The sequence below is a fragment of the Diadema setosum genome, chromosome 1 (genome assembly GCF_964275005.1).
Source record: "Diadema setosum chromosome 1, eeDiaSeto1, whole genome shotgun sequence".
NCBI classification, from domain to species: Eukaryota; Metazoa; Echinodermata; class Echinoidea; order Diadematoida; family Diadematidae; genus Diadema; species Diadema setosum.
Genome location: NC_092685.1, coordinates 28,834,262 through 28,856,938, shown reverse-complemented (window position 1 = coordinate 28,856,938; position 22,677 = coordinate 28,834,262). Strand labels below are relative to the sequence as shown.

The 22,677-nt window shown below is 37.4% G+C and overlaps 1 protein-coding gene across 1 annotated transcript in view; it reads left to right on the top strand.

Annotated features, from left to right (window-relative positions):
• Window positions 1-4,270: 4,270 nt before the first annotated feature.
• LOC140229290 (vam6/Vps39-like protein) overlaps window positions 4,271-22,677 on the top strand; it is a 98,289-nt gene continuing 79,882 nt past the window's right edge. The window contains exons 1-7 of the mRNA XM_072309568.1: window positions 4,271-4,470; window positions 8,577-8,642; window positions 13,320-13,427; window positions 17,052-17,146; window positions 18,247-18,354; window positions 19,316-19,408; window positions 22,408-22,594. Of these exons, the coding sequence (XP_072165669.1) occupies window positions 4,398-4,470; window positions 8,577-8,642; window positions 13,320-13,427; window positions 17,052-17,146; window positions 18,247-18,354; window positions 19,316-19,408; window positions 22,408-22,594 (730 nt within the window). The 5' untranslated portion in view covers window positions 4,271-4,397. The remainder of the gene's footprint in view (window positions 4,471-8,576; window positions 8,643-13,319; window positions 13,428-17,051; window positions 17,147-18,246; window positions 18,355-19,315; window positions 19,409-22,407; window positions 22,595-22,677) is intronic.

The window sequence follows — 22,677 nt, the reverse complement described above, 5'->3', positions numbered from 1 at the left end:
GTTAGCATAAAGTGTAGTTTAAATGTCAGTCACATTTTTCTCTGCATTAAGTGGAAAAACAAGTGTTATAAGGGTTATCAAAGTGCATATTGAACCAGTGTCACACAGTTGACATTTTTTTTTTTCTAAAGCAAATGTCAATAAACAGACTTTGATATAAATACATGTTCTTTGCGTTCATATATTTTTGTTTTAGATGTGGAGGTGTTGCTGAGAGGAGTGTGTGATACACTGTAAAACCAGAAATTATTCTGTGCATGAAACTTTTGCACATTTTGCAAGGAGCCAAGATTGACAAGTTCACCTTCATAAACATAAGGATTGAGAGAATGCAGCAATATTAGTAGAACACATCAGTGAAAGTGTGAGGAAAATTGGACAATCGATGCAAAAGTTATGAATTTTTAAAATTTTTGTGTTGGAACCGCTGGATGAGGAGACTACTAAGGCTCGTGATGTCATATGAGTACAACAGTATAAAGAAAATGTAAAGAAAATTCAACATTTTTTCACTTTTTTCGCATAATAAAAGAGCACTTGACTTGCCTCTTTCTAAAGGCAATGGGAATAATATTACCCATAACGTATGTCAGTAACGAGTCAAGGGAATGTGTACTTTTTTCAAAAGATGAAATTTTGTGAAATTCTCTTTATATTTTCCTCATATTGTTGTACGCATGTGACATCACACACTGCAGTAGTCTTCTCATCCAGTGGTGACTGCACAAAAACTTCAAAAATTCATAACTTTTGAACGGATTGTCCAATTTTCCTCAAACTTTCAATGATGTGTTCTACTAATATTGCTACATTCTCTCAATCCTTATGTTAATAAAGGTGAACTTGTCCTTTAATAGTTTGTCTACACAATGTAGTGAATGCTGGTTGCCAATTCACCAAAGCTTTATGTAGCTAAAAAGGTTGTTAGCTCCGATTTGCGGAAGTTTCATGCCAGGAATGTCTCTGGTTTTACAGTACTCTTATTACAACTCTAGAGAAATTTGTCAAATATGATTTAGCATCTAACTCTATGTACCCAGGTTATACATTTGGAGAATTCACTACTTTTTGATCTGGAATGTTTTTAGATTCCCTTTCTAATTTGGTTGGCAATCACTTCTAATATGAGATCATATCACTATAGGGCTTCGATGATCTTGGAATGTGGACTTGTTTAGGTCTATAATGACATTAACACCCTCTTGTGATATTGGATAGATAGTTTTTGCAATGATCAACAGATTGTGCAGATCTAAAAATTGAATCATTTTGTATTACTTGATTAATGCCAGATATATTTCATCTGAAATTTTCATGATGTTTTACTATTCAGTTTAATTAATCTTAATTTTTATCATCAGTATCAAGAGTAAAATCATAGGGACAAATTTGTTAATGGGAGTCTTTATGAGAATACATTGAATGTTCCTGGTACACATAATATGGTATGTAAACATACTGTATGTATACGAATATGTTAAATATACGTGTATATTTGTATACATACACATAAACTGGGACACAATCAAGAGCACACAAAATGAAACGTTAATTGGTCTTTATCATATTTTCAGTTTTCATCTAGGTGTAAAACTGGCATTTGGCTATGCATTGAGCTGAATACATATGATAAATTTGTATTAATTTTGCACATGAACACTACTATGTTGTTGATACAATTTCAACTCTTGTCAAACAGTTGAAAACTGACATGGAGATTATTGTAGATGTAGAAGGGAAAGGGGGAAAGCAAGTAAATGATTTTCTGTCCATAATTTTGTATGCATGAGGGATGAAAAAGTTGTCGAACATCGTGACAAATCATTTAAATTTCATGGCATGATAAGAACAGTGCACTGCGTACACGTCATTAATATACAAGACTGGATTTCTCTAGCAGACGATACTGAGCATTTACTAGTATAGCAATAAATGATCCATAATCACGGGATGAACGCACTCGGCAACGTTTCGTATTACTTCACATGATTGACGCCGCCGCCGGTGGTGGTGGTGTAGTTCCCACCAGTGCAGTGGTTCCCACCTCCGCGAGCGATCCGCCGCCCGTACAACATACGGAATAGGTAGGTAACTGTACGTACACTTACGTTCGTTCGTAAGCGAATAAACGACTTCATTCACGAAGTTTTGTATCTCGCCCCCAAAGACCTCTACAGGCCCAGCTAGTAAAGCATACTGCTGGAAGACCTCAGTAATCTAGCTAGCATACTGGAAGACGGGAAGACATCTGTGAGTGTTTGGGATTTTGTCGTACATTTCACTAGAAAATATAGGCATACGTGAGCGAGTAATTTACGTCGCTCCATACATCTGTACGTGTGTGATGCGAGCCAGATAAGTTTACTCGGTATATCGGGTATATAGTCAGTAATCTACCCTAGTCGGTACAGTCAGACAGCAACGGATTCTAACATTAACCTAACAGGTTAGACCCTTTTAGATAATTACTAAATTAGACGTCTAGCATTAGATCTTAAAGGTTAGACCTATTTGCTATGCCATCGCATTATATGGCTATTTCCATTGCTGCGCATGAGTTTGGGGCCATGATTTCAGCCAAGAACCATGAGAACGAAACCGCCGACTGTTGTCCACAGGCACGGCATTTTTACACTTTATAGTCTATATACAGAGCTAAGAGAGGGCAGTAATAAGAAAAGGAAAATATTCATTGGTAACTGAGACCCCAAAACCCTAACTAGTCTATACACAGCCCACAGGGTCTGGTCGGGCTACTAAAACCCCAAGTCCAGATAGCCGTAACAAAATCATCTAGTGAAGTCTAACTGTTAGACCCTACACTAGTCTAGAGAGGTCAGTGTAGTGGAGGTTCTAATATTATAGGCTCTAGTGTACAATACAGTAGAGCCAGAGGGTCTACTTGGGATCTACTGTTAGTCCTAGTTGTGTTGCTACACGTATCGATAAGACATGTTGTAGAATAGAGGCCTAGCCAGAGGTGGTGTCTATTTCTAACAATATCTATGTTTAATTTATATAGACTTATAGACTAGTATTTAAGATGATGATGTACTCTTTTCAGTGAGGCTTAGCTTTTTTGCCTGGCCTGGTGGAATAGAGTGCCTCATTTTTTATATGGCACTTGTGATATCCTTTACTGTATAGTTAGAGCTATACCATTATTGCCAACATTGCACTCTTGAGCACTCGCTAAGTGTATGATATTGCTCAAACAGCGTAATAATTTATAGTTTAACCCAAGTGCTAATATTATAAAGCTTGTAGCTAGGTCAACAACAATAACAACAGCTGTATGTTTATTGGGTATTGTATGGTGCCAAGAGGATCCAGTACAGTGGTCTCGTGTCTTTTAGTGCTAATCACAATAGGGACATTTCGACTGTGTGGATGAAGACGTTGTTTTCGTTCTCAAGAGGTGCCAGATGGTTGCGGTTCACTTTTTACTACCTCCAGCCAGTTAGAACTCATTTTTATTTTCTGTATGCATGTTCACAACATGAACATAATTCTGCCATGTAACTGCCAGTCACAAGAACATTAAAACTTGACCAGACAGACATTTGGCACTATACTTTTCCCCCTTACAGACTGAATGAATTTTGAAGAAAGACAAAATAAAATAAGGCTAACATTTATGCATGTGGCATTAAATGATGAATGTTTTCTTACCTATTCAATTTTTTGCAGCAGTGACGCTGGATAGTGATGCCAAGTTCTCAGGATACAACACAAAATTGAGTTCATGGGACTATGCAAATGTTGCTTGTTTGTGATGCATCACCGAGGTGCTGTGATTCGATGGATTATTCTGGAACAGGACAATCCATTTTATTTGTACATGTATCAAAGATTAGGATACAGCATACTTCTCTCAAAATTCACCTTTCCAACGCTGCATTCATGCAGAATATTGTAAAGGGTGACTAAATCCATTTACAGTAAAGTCAATGCAAGCATTTATAGTGGCAGAAAAAGTGAGGAAGTGTGCGCGATGACAAGGCCATCGTTGCAGATTGAGAACGACGTGAAAATTGAGGAAAGCATATTCTGGATTTTGGGAGAGAATGTGTAGATGGTTGTTGCGCATGCACATTGCCTTAATAAATTGACATGATCATCACGTGTCCCAGTCCAGGATGTGGACGTGCAAATCGAAAAGTCCCTAATGTACAATATGTACCAGGTATCAAATATGTATCTGAAATGCATCTCTTTGACTAACCCAAAAAATGTATCAACATTTGTGCTGATTTTCCTTCAGGAAAGCGTCTTGCATGGAAGATTAAAGCTGAGTAGTCTTCCATCAAGAGTTACAAGCCTCCTTGGTGAAGGACGTGTCCCAAGAAATCTCCTGACCTCTGTTGTCACTGTAAGAAGCCGCTCAAGAGGGCATCATGCATGATGCCTACGAAGCCCGCCCCATTCTGGAAAAGCTGCCTCTTCCAATAGAATCAATTGCTTGCCATGGTGAGTGCCTTCTGGTTTTCATACTAATCACCAGTTGGAAAGTCATATTACTAATTTTACAAATTATATAACTTTTTGTAAAGTAACTTAAAGCTTCCAAATAGTTTCAGAAAAATCCAGAAAGAAAAAAAAACAAAACCCACAAACAAGTTCACGCCTGCTGATTCAGGATCCTCCAAAAGAATTAATCATTCTGTGCCCTTGGACACTATTTGGCCGAATTCTCAAAGGTGGAATAACTTTATTACACCGCTTATTACGCCTCTTATGCAAATCAGGCCCTCGAGACGTAAAATGACGCGATTTCTTCCCCGAAATCTATTGTCAAAGGTGGAAAAACTTATTCCCCGGAATAACTATTCCGCGGAATAGTTATTCCAGCTTTGAGAATTCGGACCTTTGTGTTTATTTTATGCTTTGCTACATTTTATTCTCACTTTTTGTCAGTCCAAATAGTATGACTATGTGGGATCATGTATACTTTGTATGAAATATCAATCAAGTACTCGAACAAAGCTACAATTTTGTATGGTCACCCTCAAAGGAAAATATAGTCATGGTCAATTCAAGCTTTTACATAAGGCTATATTCCTTAGAGAAAAACATCCCATGGCCCCTGTGGTGAGTTACTGAAAGCATCTCAGTGAAGCAGATTGTGTGCAGCCAACTTGGAAATACATACAATATGCTGAAAGAAACAAAGGAAAATTAAAGAGTCGATTACATTTAACCGTGTCTAAATTTAAATGAAATTCTCTCTGAATTATTCATATAAATCAGTGTTCATAAATGGGGACCACCCCAGATTATTCACTGCGTGTTTCCTTTAAGAACAGGAGGAAATTAATGAAAATGTCTAAAGCACTATTGTTTTGTTTTTTGGACTGAAGATGTTAAAGGACAAGTTCACCTTCATATACATGTGGATTGAGTGAAGGCAACAATGTTAGTAGAACACATCAGTGAAAGTTTGGGGAAAATCCGACAATCCGTTCAAAAGTTATGAATTTTTAAAATATCTGTGCAATCACTGCTGGAGGAGAAGACTACTACAATGTATGATGTCACATGCGTACAACGATATAAGGAAAATAAAAAGAGAATTTCACAAAACTTGACTTTTTGAATAAAGTGCACATTTTCTCGACTTGTTACTGACTTATGTTAGGGGTAATATAATTCCCCTTGACTTCTGAAAGAGAGAAGTCAAGTGTTCTTTTATTATATGAGGAAAGCTAGAATATCTTGTATTTTCTTTATACTTTCTCTATATAGTTGTACTCATATGACATCACAAGCTATAGCAGTCTTCTCATCCAGCCATGACTGAGCAGAAACTTCAAAATTTCATAACTTTTGAACAGATTGTCCGATTTTCCTCAAACTCTCATTGATGTGTTCTACTAATATTGCTCCATTCACTCAACCTACATGTACATGTCTATGAAGGTGAACTTGTCATTTAACAAAAGCCACAGAATGCAACAAGGCAAAGAAATATCCAGATAAGCAATGGAAGACATCTAAAGGCATTATTTACCATTTGCAGATGAAACAAAAACCCAGCTTTAGAGCTTCAAAAATGTGAGTTAGGGATGGAAATAACCAATGTAAAAATGTTAATCAATGCAATCAATGTTAGGTATTGTCAAACATATGAAATGTGAACAATTCTGTTTCTAGAATAAACCTTCTACAGTTATGGTTTATTGAGAAAAATAATAATATATCCTTATATTTTAGGCTTTAAAGTAAAATTGTTATATGGTAGGATGTTTTGTGATACAACTGACTTACACATATGCATCAAATGTGATAACTCAAACATTTTGAAAATCAGTGCTCCCAATGGTAAACAATACTTTAAATATGACTTCAGAATGTTTGATAGTGAAAAGAAAGGATAATAATAGTAGTAGTACATAGCAGTTGCAGTAGTTACAATAATGATGGTAATTATAATAGTGGCAATGATGATAATAGTAATTATAATGATAATTGCAATAAATGATGATATAACAATTTAGCAAAAGCAATAATGATAATAGAAATAATCAGTGAATTAACAAATCTCAAATGATAATAATAATAATGCCACACACTGTTACTGCAGAGAAAGAGAAAAGATAGGAAAATCAGGAAAATCCACAGAGAAATCAAGAGATAAATCAAAAGTTAAGTATTGTCCTTTAGGGCTCTGTCACAGGAGTAATTTATGCTAAATGGACAACTGCCTGCACTGTGCATCCTGAGCAAATGTCTTTGGGTGAAACTTGATCACTATTGATATCAGATCTAGGCATTATGTGCTACTAATGGTTTCTCACTACAAATGGTTGTGTATGCTGACATTATAGGCTGCGAGCATGCCAAAAAAAAAAAAATAAAAATAATGAATAATAATAATAATAATACATGTAATGCCACAATTCAGCAGTATGATGTCAACATATCAGGTAAACAACTACAATGATACACGTGTTAGACCTTTTTTTTTTCTCTCTCTTGACCTAAATTTCTTGCTCTTCCCTGTCAATTCAACTACACTATTTAGACCTAGATGCATTTGTGTACCTAATGATGTAAACTGTGAGCATGCACATGGAGACCATAGTCTGTTTGTCCATAAAGTCTGCGCCCCCCCCCCCCAAAAAAAAAAAAAAATGGATGCGTAAATGTTATAGGGATAAATAAAATGTGAATATGAAGGTGTATAAAGGTGTAGATAGAATTGTATCCTGCAATTTTACCAACAATTATTTTCCTCTATAAAAAGTGTGTGTGTGTGTGTGTGTGTGTGTGTGTGTATTGGAACACCAAATGTGCCATTTCATTTCAAACCATGTCAGATTTCAGATGAACAATGTATTTTCTTTTACCATGTCATATGATATTTGAAACAATGGAAATGACAATACAAATAATACTTCTTAAGTAAATGCTTTTGATTTATATTAATCATTGTTTGGTTCTGCATTTTTAGACTAATAGTATGGGTATAACTCTTTAGCAACTTGAGATTTTGTACATAATGACCTATTGTTAAATAAACCAGTCAATGATGAAGTATAATAGTGGGTCCATAATTACAGTGTACCAGTATGCAGGTCATTTGTGTAGACAAAAATTCAGATACTGTTGAAAGTTTGTTCAAGGATCAACGTTTGTATGTTGTAGTGTTAATGAAATATGACATTTGCATTGTTAAATATCTGGTATGTATTTTAAGAAATGATACCAAACTTATATGAGCATATTTAGGTTTTTATTGATATTTGAATACTGTAAAACATGATATATTCGTGGCATGAATTTTTCGCGAATTGGAGCCGACGCCCTTTTTTGCAGCATGAAATTTTCGCGAACTGCCACTGGCATTCAATGCATATAGTGTAGACAAGAACTTTCACGTGCATTTTAATTTCGCGAATCTTTGCGCTCGCGAAATTCGCGAAATTAAAATGCATGCGAATATTCCTCGTTTTACAGTAGTTATGGCTGTTAGATTTAGGCAGTGTGGATATTTTGTGACTTTAAACAGCAAGACCTGTTATGAGAGGAGTCATGACTTCTGATGATTATGTACATGTATGTGTAAAGAGATGTCGCAAAAGTGTTTTTATGATTGCCTGTTTGTATGTTATTGGATAATTTAAGATTTGTTTCTTCCATATGAATGCACTGAATTCTGGGAGTCCAGGATCCCTTTCAACATTGCTCTTCTTTCATGGCAATAAGGCCTGAATGGATGGAATACAATACAGTCATTCCTGGTATGTAATACTGGAGACAGATGGAAAAGTGCTAGTACAATGTACAATAAGATTGCAACAGGGTATACATAGTACAAGTTGTATGCGGTATGTGCATTTCCTGTACATACAGTTATGATTTGATCATCCATCAAATTAATTAAATTTGTTCAATTCATTCCCATGGATTACGTGTATGTGCTCGTGTTTAAAGTGGATGACATGGATTTGGATTATTCAGTAGGAATTTGTTATATTTTTAGCTAATTGTGATACCACACATCTATGAAAGAACCTGTGGAAGTTGGTAATTACGGAATGGCTGTCTTTTATTTTCATATTTAACTCCCACAGGGGATCAGCTGTTGGTTGGAACAAAGCCAGGTCATCTGCTTGTGTACAGCATCACCGGTGGCCAACGTGAGTACTACTGTATGGAGTTGTCAATAGTGATTTGCAATAATATATTGACATGAGGTAACCAAGAGTGCTGAAGATGTGTACATACCTATAATATATGTTTATGCACGTAATATGCCTGTTTGTGGTTTATTTTTAAAACCAATTGAAACATTGGCAGACTTATGTACATGTACAGTATGAGCTTGTGTTTGTAGTTGTTGAAGTGATGTGAAACAGATTCACATTCTGAGGTAAAACAGAGCTCTTTGAGGTAACAGGTTGCTGAGCCACTTACTATTTTGAATTTACCTTGTCAAGATAATTTGATGATGTGTTGACTTGCATGACAGTGAGACCAAATGTTATAGTGCTAGCTAGCATGGCAACATGACCAAAACTATAGTTTTGTAATTCTTTGGTGTGATTTTTTGACCTGTGAGTAACTCAACAATGTGATACTTGAAGTGCCAGGTAAATTCTTAACCCATTGAAGACAAGCCTCGAAAATACTAGGGCAGGTGTCGATGGGAGATGCGTGTTATAGCAAAATCAGCCCATCTTCAATAGTTAACTTTAACAGCTGATATCTCTCCGTTTTGATAAAACTTCATAAAATCAGTAAATGGTTTTGTGCAACAAAGCTGTTTGGGGGGGGGGGCTGGAACTTCTTGATGTTTGCATTTTCTCTTCAGAATATGCCACATGAAGTGAAAGTTTTACCAAGAGTTACTGTTCATTTGTGTGGCAGAGGAAATTGGGAGAAATTAGAAGAATACGGTACAACATGTTATTGTGTGCAGCTGGTCCACATTGTTCCTGAAGAGGAGCAGTCAGGTACCGTGCAAGTAGTATTGCTAAAATGAAAACCTCAGTGAGATTTGTCTTTGTTCTTGCGAATGTGATCCCACATCAGCTGTGTCAAGGAGAATTTCCTGGTATGGTTTAGACTTGACTTGCCAGACTCGATTGTTCTGCTCTTAAAGGGGAAGTCAGACGATTTTCATAATTTCACATCATGTAGTACATAATTTACCCAATGTAACTCCATGTTTTGTGGAATTTATTGTGGTCCTGAGCAGAGAAACCGATACATTGAAAAACCCCAAACAGATTACACTGAATAAGGATGATGACATATGGGGCTCACATACATGTATTTCAGAAATGTAGCAATGTAATTCCATTGCACTACCACTTGCATAACAGGTTCGCCTGAGTAGAATCCACTGTATGCATGCTTTCTTTTGTTCTGCTTTCTTGAGCCCCCACTCATGCATTTATATGTGAAGCTGCCATGACATCACCCTTGTTCTTTGTGATTTGTTACAACATTTTGAAAACATTCTTATTCCTCATCTCTATCATTATAAATTGTGAAACTCTGTACCCAGTATTTGATAACCAATTTAGTGTGTACAATGTGTATAAGCAGTATTATAATGAATTGCATGGAGCGCCACATTTATGAAATATGTGAGCCTCCTACTCATTCATTCTTATGGTGAGCCTCACTCATGCATTCTTATGGTGAAACTGCTACCTTGTTCAGTGTAACTTGTTTCGAAGGGTTTTTTGAAGTATTGGTTTCTCAGCTCAAGGACCACAATTAATTCCACAAATCTAAACATGGAGCTATCGATTTATGTACTACGAACTTGATGTGAAATTATGAAAATGGCCTGGACTTCCCCTTTCAGTTTATGTCCATTTCTATTTTAGATTCACTTACACATACATAAGGCAATACAAAAGTTGTTTTTTTTTTCTTTCAAGTATGTGGAAACAAGTGCCAAGAAGGACAAAAAAAGTATAATTGCATTTAAACTAACACAAGTCGAGCAATTGGCAAAGTCAGAAAAAAAAATTTACATGGTCCCTTTGGATTTGGTGGGAATAACTTATTTTTTGCAGTTGGCGCACATAGACAAGATTGATCTCTTAAATGTATCCCATTGCATATTGTGCTGCTTTTACTGAAAGTGAACAGGCATGGGTCTGTATTAAGTTGTCATTCAGGTTATGAGAAACAATTGAACTGATAAAAAAATACAGGTACGTTGTATACAATGTGCAAGTTTGTGTTTGTGTGTTCACAAGGGCTTCGTTTTTCTGCCAGCATCGACTTTAACTCAGAAAGAGAATGAGACTGAGGAGAATTATGTTTTACTATTTCTTATTCTTTAACTAATTAGTTTTTGAGCTCTTGCAATCTGCTTTCATTGGGCAGTGCAGGAAAGAACTACTAGTATCTGACCTTGATGTCAAGGAAGAAGACAAACCTGTGCTAAATTCAATCATGATCACATGATAAGTGACATCCTTTCTGATTCTCCGCTAGATAGCACGGGTTTGGTCACGTCTGGTCACACCTGTGTCGACCTCTTTATAGACATGTGATGAAGCCACAGGAAGTTGCCTGCATTTGTTAGCATTACTGTTGTCATGGACAAGAACAATATGAGTAGTTTACTTCGATTGAAGTCAAGTCAAATCAACAGCTTATATGATTTTTTTTAGGGCATGTTATGCGCTCGCAAGATTGCAAATCAAGTTGAAATTCACAAATACGGTGTATGTAAACATTAGCAGAAGTTGTACAAAATGTAAGTTTGAGTACTCATGATATGCTTGCTACATGCATGAAATAATGTTGTCTTGTCATCTACTTTATGTCAGATACTTTTTGTGTCATTGAACAGGACACCAGAAATTATTATGTGAGTTGAGCCCACAAATAAAACTGACCTTTTGCTGATGTAGTGCATAGCCCTATTTTGGACAATACTTTCTTGTATTCCGTGACATTCCAGTTCAAAAGTGCCAATTTATTTTTCTCTATCTTCATCATAATGAACAGTACATACACAAGAGTTTGAGTAAAAGGAAAGACATGTAAACATTTAAAAGTAACATAAAAAAGCAGGGGACATTGTACTTTTGGTGAAGGAGTGAATTGAAGGAGTGAAATGATGCTATCCAGTGTATTATTTACAAATGACTCATCCATATGCCAAATTTTCATCCAATTCTACACCATTCAGAGATTGAAGTCATTTATAAGCAAGTAGATATTGACAAGTAGCGTATGAAAGGGCACACTGTGTATTATGGAAGCATTGCTAGCTTTGCTCAAATCATGTACAATGTAGTGAGTCTGCTCATTTTATGCAAAAAGTCAGTGACATTTTCTGTGTTATTGGGCAATTTTGTCATGACAAGTCAAATACTTCTGTTCCTGTGCACTTGAGACAACAGAAAATTTGTATGTTTTGCTTTCGGACACAAAACTGAGGATGCAGATCCCTTGCTTACTGTATAGGTAAAATACATGTATGCAGTGTGAAAATGAGGAGTATTATTTTTGCTAGTTTTTTGGTAACATACACTGTAAGTGTAAACACAGGCAAATTACCATTCTATTTTTAACAGGACTTTGTCGTTCATTGTTTCTCATTGCATGCAAGGGTGGAAGGTTGGGATTACCACAAAGCTAGAAACCTTGCCCTACTGGGATTACCCGAAGACAGAAGGAAATTGGATACATTGAGATTTAATCAGAGAGCAGTTTTTGTGAGACAATGATATGAATACAAATGTAGACTGATTCAGAGAACAGTTATTTATCAAGACAGTTAGTTAGTCTGCGGCATGCCTAAGTTTTATAAGACAAGTACATGATACTGTGTGCTGCAGTGTTTCCCAGTGTGGATGTCCAAATGGACTCAAGGATATAAATATAAACACTACGAGAAGGCAAGTCCACATCTTGTTTTGCCTATTAGCACACAAGCAAAATGTGAGATAAAAACAAAAGGGCAAATTCTTGTGTTTGCTTTGTAGCAGTTTTGTTTTTTATGACTTTCTTATTTTCCCTATTTGACTATAGGCATAGGGTTTGTGATAGTGATGTACAATGTATTAGATTCTAGTGATCTTTCTCAACATTGAGTAAATTAATATATCCCCATCAAAATCAAATTTATCTTTTACAAATCATCTTTTGTTTGCTATCATTCATACACATAGTGCACTAGACTAACGATGTACAATGTATATTGGTTTTGGTGTGAAGGTACATGAATTAGTGGAAGTGGTTTTCACGTCACCACTTGTGTGTTATCTTGCTTCATCAGATCGCATTGAGGAGGCTGGCATTCAGCAATTCTGGTCATTGCAGCCTTAGCAATACCACATGTACATGTACCTAAAATAGAGATTTTGCACTTGCACGTAGTGTGCAATTCCAGTATTCTTTTAACAATCAACCCGTTGAGGACGGTTTGATTTTGCTACAACACGCATTTCCCATAGACGCCTGCCTGAGTATACTCGGTACTCGTCCTAAACGGGTTAATCATGAAAAGGGTTCATATCACCCTGATTTATGATGGGAAGAGAATAAATTAGCAGCCCAGCAACATTGTACATTGTATGCAAGGTATGAACAATTTCAATAGCATTTTTTGTGTTACATTTGATGTCATCTATAGATAACATATGGTAGCATATGTATTAAATCTAAAACATTGAATTTCTCCTGAAATTGTAGCACGGCTGTGTGACATGTGCACATTAAAGTGTTGTCCAACTTTCTTGATTCTTTGTGATGGATTCATGAAATCATCAAGATGAGATCAAATTGTTGTGCACAATTTCTTTCATTGTTGTCATTCCTCCATGTGATCTGTTTTGTAGCTGGAACATTCAAAGTTGATCTGCTCAAGTCTTTCAAGTCCTTCTCGAAGAAACCCATCCAACAACTGGAATGCATTCCTGAAATGCAGATTGTCATTAGTCTTTCAGGTGAGGGAATTTGACAGTTTACCATCAGTCCAACATATATGTGTAAAGTGTAAAAGTTTTGTTGCCAGTTAAACTGTGCAAATTATATTCTATGGAAAGGATCCCTTTGCTTTATTGTAAACACCTTTTAGGCAGATTGCCATTTAGACAAAATGAACATGTGAAAGATTTTTTATTCCAGTGATTTAAAATAGTTCCTTTTTGCAGCTTCAGATATTAGACTGCAACTATGTACTACTAGTACATACAATTTGTCCTTTTCTTGATGCCAAATGTGTTGCGCAGATGAAATGTGGTAAAGGTTTGGAAAAAAAAAAGGGGGGTTGTTTCTACAGACAAACCAAAACAAAATGTGCTGTAACTGAATGTGCACATGAAATGGTGTGTAGAAATTGACAAAGAGAAGGAGACCTTCCAAAACATACACTGAGCATGGCAAGAGGAACTGCACAGAGTAAGCTGATATGGAGTACTAGAGCATTTAGCTTGTCATGACTCAAACAAGAAGAAAAAGAAAAGTGACTGTTTTCCTGCGTGAAAAAGTCCCAGAGATGTCGGCTTGGTATGTATGATTCTCTTAGTCTGTCTCAGCATCAAGGTGGATTTCTTTTCCATCATGCAATGAGCAATAACAACAAACCAAACTCACTTGACGCAAACTGTGACGCAGGGCAAGACATTGAGTCAGACCTTGGAAGGTGGTATGAGTCACATAGTTACCTGGGATCTGCCCACCACATTCAGGTGCACTACGTCTTAAAGGTGAAAATAACTGGGCCAGCCAGATCAGTACACCTGACACTCTTCATGGGCTTAAACTGTGCTGAACTTGTTCGACAGAGAATTATCTTGTTTTCGTAGAAGAGACATGCAGCTCTACTTTAGAGACCATATATGTCAATCCTCCACATTCATGCTGCGACTTACAAAAAAAAAAAAAAAATCAAAATAAGATACAGACTTCTCAGCCAAGTGCTGTGGTACCCGATATTCTACGGATCTATGCGTATAAAATGTAAATGATGGTGACTTTTGTGGAAGACCTTTGCCACAGCTGCTATGGAAATAGATCACAGAAAGTGGCTTTATGTCATATTGATTTCACTCTCTATGTCTATAAGATCCCAACTTGACCTTTTAGTAGCTACACGGTTGTACAGTATGTGATTTGTGAATCGTCAACTTTCACTTCATGGATCGAGTGACAATCCCTTGACAGTGATGATCTTGTGTGGGGTGTTGGAAGCATTCCAAAGGTCATTCTTAGTGTCTAGCCTTAAGCAAGTTTGACAAAATTGTTCCATAACATTACCGGTAGCTAATTTTCAGAGCCATATTTTGGCTTTAAATGCATGAATGTGTATGAGGAAAATGAATACAAAATTTGTATTGATGGGACATGTAGAGATTATAAACAGTCTGTGGTTGGAAGTGCAATGACAGGATTTGTAGTCTGGTGACAATTTGATCTTTTTTTTTCAGGGGGGTGGAACTGGCACATTATAATGTAAAGTTTTACAGTGAAACCATATTGATTAATGTAATTTATTTCAGGCAGTTTGTGCTGTATTCTAATGGAGATACATGTACAATATGTCATCATCCTGATGTTAAATCATGTATCTTTCTTTCAACAAGAGTTGACTTAGGCCAAGTAAAAAAAGAAACCAGTTTCTCGTCCTCGCGCGCATCGATTTTGGCCGCCGCATCGATTTTTTTACTATTTACTATTTTCAAAATGGCGCTGAAATTACCAAGAAATTGATAATTCTCGTCCCAGCCCGCTCCCCGCCCGCATCGATTTTCAGTTGCCGCATCGACTTTTTTGATATTTACTATTTTTTCGGCAGCCGAAAAAAAAAAATGACAATTCACGTACCAATCGTGATGTCTCATTTCTAATTACGCCTTGCGTCCTCTACTTAGCTGTAGTATAGCTGTAGCTTCCGTAGTGCGTATGTAATAACGCATGCATTTCACACTGCGAGCTCAGCAAGAAGGAATGACCGATAAAAGCAGTCGAACTGTAGTTGGTTGGGCGCGGGCGGCGGGCCTGGGCTGTGATGTACAGCGCGCTCGGTACGTCGTGAACGCGATAACGGCAACATTTTTGCGAACAATCGCTGATATTCCACGCATATTTCGCGCATTGTTCGTATTTTTCCCCGTTTCTCATATTTTAAGCGGATGAATTGTACTGTACAAATGCTTGTGAGGATTGTATCGAGTTTGTATACGTGTACATTTTCATGTCATTGTGACTATGTGCATGTGTGTGCAGTGTCGGAAGGTACGGTGCCAGTGCAGTGGCCGTGCCGGCCGCGTATGCGTGTCTAGTCTGTAGCTAGCTGTCAGGGTCCCCATCCCCTGCTCTGTCAGCTGTCTGCACGCACGTATGAACACATTCGAATGTGTAGAGGCCCGTACACTCTGCTCTGTAACGTTGCATCTGCCGGCGATGTATAATTGTTCTATTTTGAAGAGAAAATGAATGCGCTTTTCCAGCAAATGTAGAATTATTAAATGGGTGTATCTACAAAAATAAATAACTTTACCACGGATTCTGGTTTGTCTCGTATTTCTGCGGGATACTTTTCTTTACGATGTAAATTCACGGACACGGCCGTGAGTCGTATCACCTGTAGTGTGGTATACAATCATTCATCATCCAAATGATGAGTGATTATCAAATGTCTTTTTAGAACATGAAGAAACATCTTTAAATGTTTAATGCTATAATGCCATATCAGTATCATTTTGACATCCATCTGCAATTGTACAAGCCAGTTTCCAGTTGAATGTGCTACGTACTGTGAAGAGATGCAGATACATTACCAGCTGTGTGGACACAAAAAGTCACAAACACCAATGATAAATAAAGCAGTGTTTTGAATATCATGGAATTTATTTCAGTCGTACATTTGTTGAAAGACAGGTTTTATACCTGTTTCAATTAATAGCACAATACATCAGAATTGGAAGTACACTGGTATCAGAAATGCCATTACAACACTAAATACCAGTATTAAGATGGTCATTTTCCCTTGACATCTGTAGTGGAAAGAAAAAGCAAATGTATTTCTGCATGCATGAAGTTTCATTTCAAGTATGGTACATATATCTATTTGTTTGAAAATGCACAGAGTGCAGGCAAGACATACACTTGGGACCTGGTCTCTCATAACACAGCTACCAGAGTGATATTTCATTTCATAAATTGGATATAGAAAATAGTAAAGCCCTCTCTCATTACCTTTCTCAGAATTACCGGACGAGAAACACATATTACATGTACTTCAATCTTGACAATCCTCGAAAAAATAGTAAGATATCAAATAGTAAGGACCTCCCTCATCGCCTTGCTCAAAAAACCCGGACGAGAAACTGCTTTCTTTTTTTACTTGGCCTTAGTTATGCTCTGAGTCTAAAGTGCCCTTCATTGAAGATTGGCCCTGAAACAAACAAACAAACAAAAGTGCAGGGTTGGTCCCAATGTAGAATCTCGTCACCACAGTAGGGATTATGCTTGGTGCCCTGTGCCCCATACGTAGAGGTTGAAATAGCTTTAAAAGAAAAAGAAGAAAAAAAAAGAAAGTCTTTCCTGCTTTCTATGATGATATACAGACGCTGTCATCAATGTACATGAGCTGAACCACTTCACGCCCATCACCAGCATCGCAAAAACGAAAGGGGCGACCCTGTTCTCGACGGACATGCAGGTACGATTTGGCAGAGATTGTGTCATCTTCTTGCCAAGAGTTTAAACATGGAAGCATTCTACTTTGTTGGTCATTTCCCTTGCGTGGTTTGTGCACTGACAATACCAGCAGACTTTGGACAGGAATCTGCTCCCATTTGAACAATTGCCAAATTTGAATATGTAAATTGGTGTGAATTAGCTTTCATATACAGAGCTTCCTTGTGAGGTTATCTGATAGAAATGGACCCGTGGCTAAATAGGACTATCCATTTTGTGAATAAAAGTGAAAGCTAAATTTGACTCTATGCAAGTTTACATCGTTAACCTTGTATGGGACACTTAACCTCCAATAGAGGGCATAATGAGAAATTCAAGAATTTTGTAATTTCATGAGCCAGACTGGGTTGCAGTTTTTGTCATACATTTGGCACGTGCCACTCTAATCCTACTCTCAAAGTATAATTGAAACCATGTGGCACCTGTGAGAAGTGGCAAATGAGGGTCACTCCCATAATTTATAGTGTATGCATGCAACTTTATACTGTATACCCCTATTTGATGTATCAGTAACACATGAGTCCAGTTTGCGATGGCAGGTTTTACAAAAGCATACCTTTTCATTGTTCTGAAGTGAAGGCTGGAATTTGGCAAAATGGTAGCCAATGTTATGAATTGTTTGGCCCTTTATAAGTAGTCGATATGATGATATGTCACCTTTTCATATTTAGAGATAGAATACACAGTTGCCTCTCACAATGACTAAATGGTATTTTGTACTTGTCCAAAAAGATTACGCAAAACATTATTTTTGTCAAATACAATTGTATGTTCTGTAATGTCTTACGAGGATGTATACTCAGAAATAAGAAACAGTCACTTGTGGTTGTTCTATTTTTGTGCTGTCACTGGAAAACTCTGATTGGCTCCACAACTCTTCAATGCATTTGCTGGGAAATGACAATATTCCCACCTCATATGCCAATGTCCCGTGCAAGAATGAAAGGATGCGTTGAGTATTGATAGTACTGTTGCTGATAGCGACAAAACTAAAAGAAAGGAGTAACAGACATGTGTACTCAGCTGCCTAGAATTGCATTTCCTGTGTGTGATTTTCAACAGAAGGGCAACAGCGGGGGAGGGGTGCACTTTACCCTCAAGCTGTGCGTGGCAGTGAGGAGGAAACTGCAGCTTTTCATCTGGAGGAGCCGCACTTTTGAAGAGCTCAAAGTAAGAGTTATTCTGTCTGTTTGTTTGTCTGTCTGTCTGTCTGTCTCCTCCCTCTGACCTCCCCCTGTTTTTCTCATGATCTCTCATACACTGCTGTTAAAGATATGAACTGCACAATGAAATGCAAATGACATGCAAATGATGTCAGCTTCTGTATGTATAGTGTGATCTTTATGTTTCCTGTCCGTGGCAGTTAGAGGTGAACATTGCTGGCAAACATGAGAAATGGGGACAGGACATATTGTGTGATTGTCTGTCACATCTGGGTCAATCAATGCAAACAATGTGCCCAGCCTTGTAAAATGAAACCCTACTTTGCAAATGAATCCAAGTTTCTAAAAAGTTTCCCCAGAACTCTAAATCATATAATTTTACCATTTTAACCAGAACCAATCAATATGTAACGCTTTTGGAGCAACACCAATCAATATATAATGCTTTAGGGGCAACAAAACCTCATATCTTGAAAATGTCAAATGTTCGGGTAGCAAAAAAACATGGCAGCCAAAGCACTTAAACAAATGGGCTCACCTTTTCATTGACATGCCATGGTGGCTTTATTTATGGGGTAAGACAGCTAGGATTTGGACAGGACATCACATCATTGATTATCTCATTTGAAGTTAATCCCCAAAAGTTATTTTCTCTAAAATGTGAGATACAAGTTCTTGTTACCCCACTGACCAATAAATTCTGTTCACATATTACATGTATACACTCTTGGTTTCTTAGATGTTGAAGTAATTTGCATGTATATGTGTTTAGAAACACTTAAAATTTGTTATTACTATGAGCTTCTTATTGATAGTTTAACTTGTGAATTTTTATGTGGAATGAGGATACTGGATTTTGTATGTATGACTTGATTTGCCCCTTGGCAATAAAAGGGAATTGTAAGATTTTATACACTCTGCTCTGATCTTTGTATAAAATTTTAATGTTGTTCTTTTTGTACCTACAGCCAGATCTTGGTGTGCCAGATGTCCCCAAGGCTATGTCATGGTGTGGGAACTCCCTGTGTGTCGGCTTCAAAAGGGACTATTTCCTCATAAACGTAAGGGGCAACCTAATAGGGGGGTGTCGATTTAAACCCCCTATCTTTGTACATGCAGAAAAAAGGACCTCCAATTAATGTGGTATTTCCTGTTAAACTTTCACACTTAAGTACTATCAATTTGAAGCTAGAAATACTCACTGCACTGCATTACAAATGTATAGGGCTTCAGGAGGGCCTCAGGAGCACACACAAGAATTTCTGTTCAAGTTGACCTTTGACCCTATTAAAGATCACAATATTATCATATAGGCATTCCTCATTCCTTTACTTGGTATTATTAATTCACTTCATCTGAACTTCTCATATCCGCTCTCTGTTTCTCATTTACAAACACTTCTTATTCGGAGCTTACAGCCAAACAAGCTTCCTTTTATGTAGGTTCTGTCAATACTTCTCTTTGTACAACCCAATTTTGATTTTGACTAGTTATCATTATAATTACTGTGTGTGGTGGTATATTCTTTTGTTTGTTATTGACAAAGATACAAGAATTTGTGCTATCATTCTTGATGTTATATTGTGAAATAAAAATGAAATTGAAACTGAAACAACACAGTGGGCAGCATTAGCCAAATCTACAGTGATCGAATTTACAGCTCCATGTTAAATTTGAATGCGTTCTAAAGTAACAGCCAAATCATCTTTGATATTCATATAGCGGTTTCCAATCATGTTTACCTGGTGTATGTAACTTTTGGCCTTGTAAAAGACCAATCAATGAGGGCAGCACCACCTAAGCCTGTCCAATCCAGTGCTGTATATAAGGAGAGTCTGGCCAACTCGGTTTTCGGTTTATGAGTTTTAAAGCCTGTGATTGGGATTGCAGTGTCCACTGTTCACTGCCCCTTATTTGGTAGGTTTTCATTGGTACGTCTGAGCGTACACGCTAACCCTGTAATGCGTAATATGCTGAGCAACAACTTGGCGTCCAATTTAGGAGTTGTCCAGACTCTCTTTATATATGGCGCTGAGCCTATCTGTGTCTTCTACACATAGTAAACTTTTATGCTCAATGAAATCTTTGATGGAAATCTGTTCTGTGATATAGCTTGTGGACCACACACAATTGTACCTTTGCAAAATTCACATTTTTCTTTGTGTGTGTGTAAAAGTGCAGTCAGTTGGGGCACCATCACAAAATACAGTAGATGGCTTGATTTTCCCATGGTGCACCTCCATAGCAACATTTGAATGATGTGGGGCAGTGGAGCACACACACAAAAAATCAGCACACAAGATCAAACACATTAACGGCTAAAAAACCATAGGCCCCATAATCCTTGTATGAAGCCAAAAATCAAGAAATAAGTGTGCATACATTTCAGAGAGAACACTGCAGCATAACACTGGTGAGAAATACTGCCAAGTTGTAAGCATACACCAAGGACTCTTGTTTTCCAAGGAATACAATAGTGCAATACCATACAAGACGTTTCCAATGTTCTTCTTTTGAGAAAAAAGAAAAATATAGTTTAAAGTACACATTAGGGGGGTTCACATGTTCACAAATTAGCAGGTTACAAAACTCAAACTTTTGTAACCCACTAGCAAACTGAAGTTTTTTGCACGTGTGGACACAAAAAACCCAAAAATTAGAACAATCAGCAGTGCGATGCTTAACCCAAGAAATCTTGCTCTTATTTCTGAATAAGCGCGCTAATTTGCCCTGGTGGTATGTGTGAACGGTCGGGTTTAGAAACTCGAGTTTTTATATCATATGTCCCATCATGCAAAGTGAATGTCACAATAGCGTGCACTCCACACCACCGTGAGGCACAAGAACAATTGTTTTATCAATTTATTGATCGACAATTAGCTGGTTATTTCTGTACATGTGAACGGTTGCAAAAAAAACTTGCGTTTCCAAGCGCGATCACTAACCCGCTAATTTGGAGCGTCTGAACAGTTGCCAAAAAATCAAGTTTTGGAGCGCACTCGGTAACCTGCTATTTTGTACGTGTAAATGCATCTGTTTTTGTAAGAAGTGGTATTTACCTAAAAACCAGAGATATATTTTAAAGAGTGCATTTTTGTACAAAGTGGTATTTGCCTTAAATAATACACACTGCATTGTTTCATGTAATGCTAGAAAATGCCTGTAGAGTCAGTCCATTGTTCATGGCATGATCAATGTTTTGCAATACATTGTTGTCACACACACACACACACACACACACACAAACAAAGTTTGGCTGAGTTGAGGGTTTTTTTTTCTGTTTTGTTTCTGTTTGTTGCTAGGCTTTTGTTTTTATCATATTAAAGTCACATGTCAACGGAGCCCTTTTGTCAATGCTCAGTGATTTTCTAGCCAACTGCTGCAGGATTAACTCTTGCAATAATGGAGCATGAAGTTTTATTGGAATCTTTCCAAAGAATTTCTGACAACAAGGTTTTTGTTGCCATAGAGCACATTGCTCCCTCTGTGCGGGGGAAAAAGAAAACAAGCAAAAATGGACTGTGCTTGTAAAGCTCAGCTAACACTTTGCTTAAAGTCAGAGAATGAGTAACGAGAAGCATCAAAATAAGAAGAGATGGTTGTTAGATCAAAAGTAATGTTCTGATACTACAGTTATACTTGCATATGTTACTGAAGAGTAAACTTTCTCCAATATGTGTAAATTTCTCTGTTAAACATACTACCCAATCAGTTACTGTAAAACGAGGAATGTTCGCATGCATTTTAATTTTGTGAATTTCTCGAGAGCCAAGATTCGCGAAATTAAAATGCATGTGAAAGTTCTTGTCTGCACTATACGTATTGAATGTCAGAGGCAACTTGCAAAAATTTCATGCCGCATAGAAGGCCGTCAGCTCCAATTCGCGAAAATTTCATGCTGTGAAAATATTGTGTTTTACAGTATATAAAAAAGACAGAAGAAGAATGAGATGGTTGAAGTCATATCATTATCAACTGCAGGAAACAAGCCAGTGTTCATTGACATGTCACACATCTGAGTGATCTGTTCATGTTGTGTGTGTCTCTCGTTGATGGTCAGATTGACAACGGTCAGCCCAAGGACCTGTTCACCACCGGCAACGCCTCCCAGGCGGAGCCCACCGTCACCAAGCTGTCGGAGGACATGTTGGCGCTGTGCAGGGACAACATGAGCATCATCATCGATTCAGAGGGGCAGCCCGCCAAGAAGTACGCCCTCACTTGGTCCGACTTCCCCCTAGTATTAGGTGAGCATTTGCCGGACTGCCTTTGCCGTGACGGGCTGTCACTGCTCTGTTAGAAAGCCAAAATATTGTAAATGTATATTGTC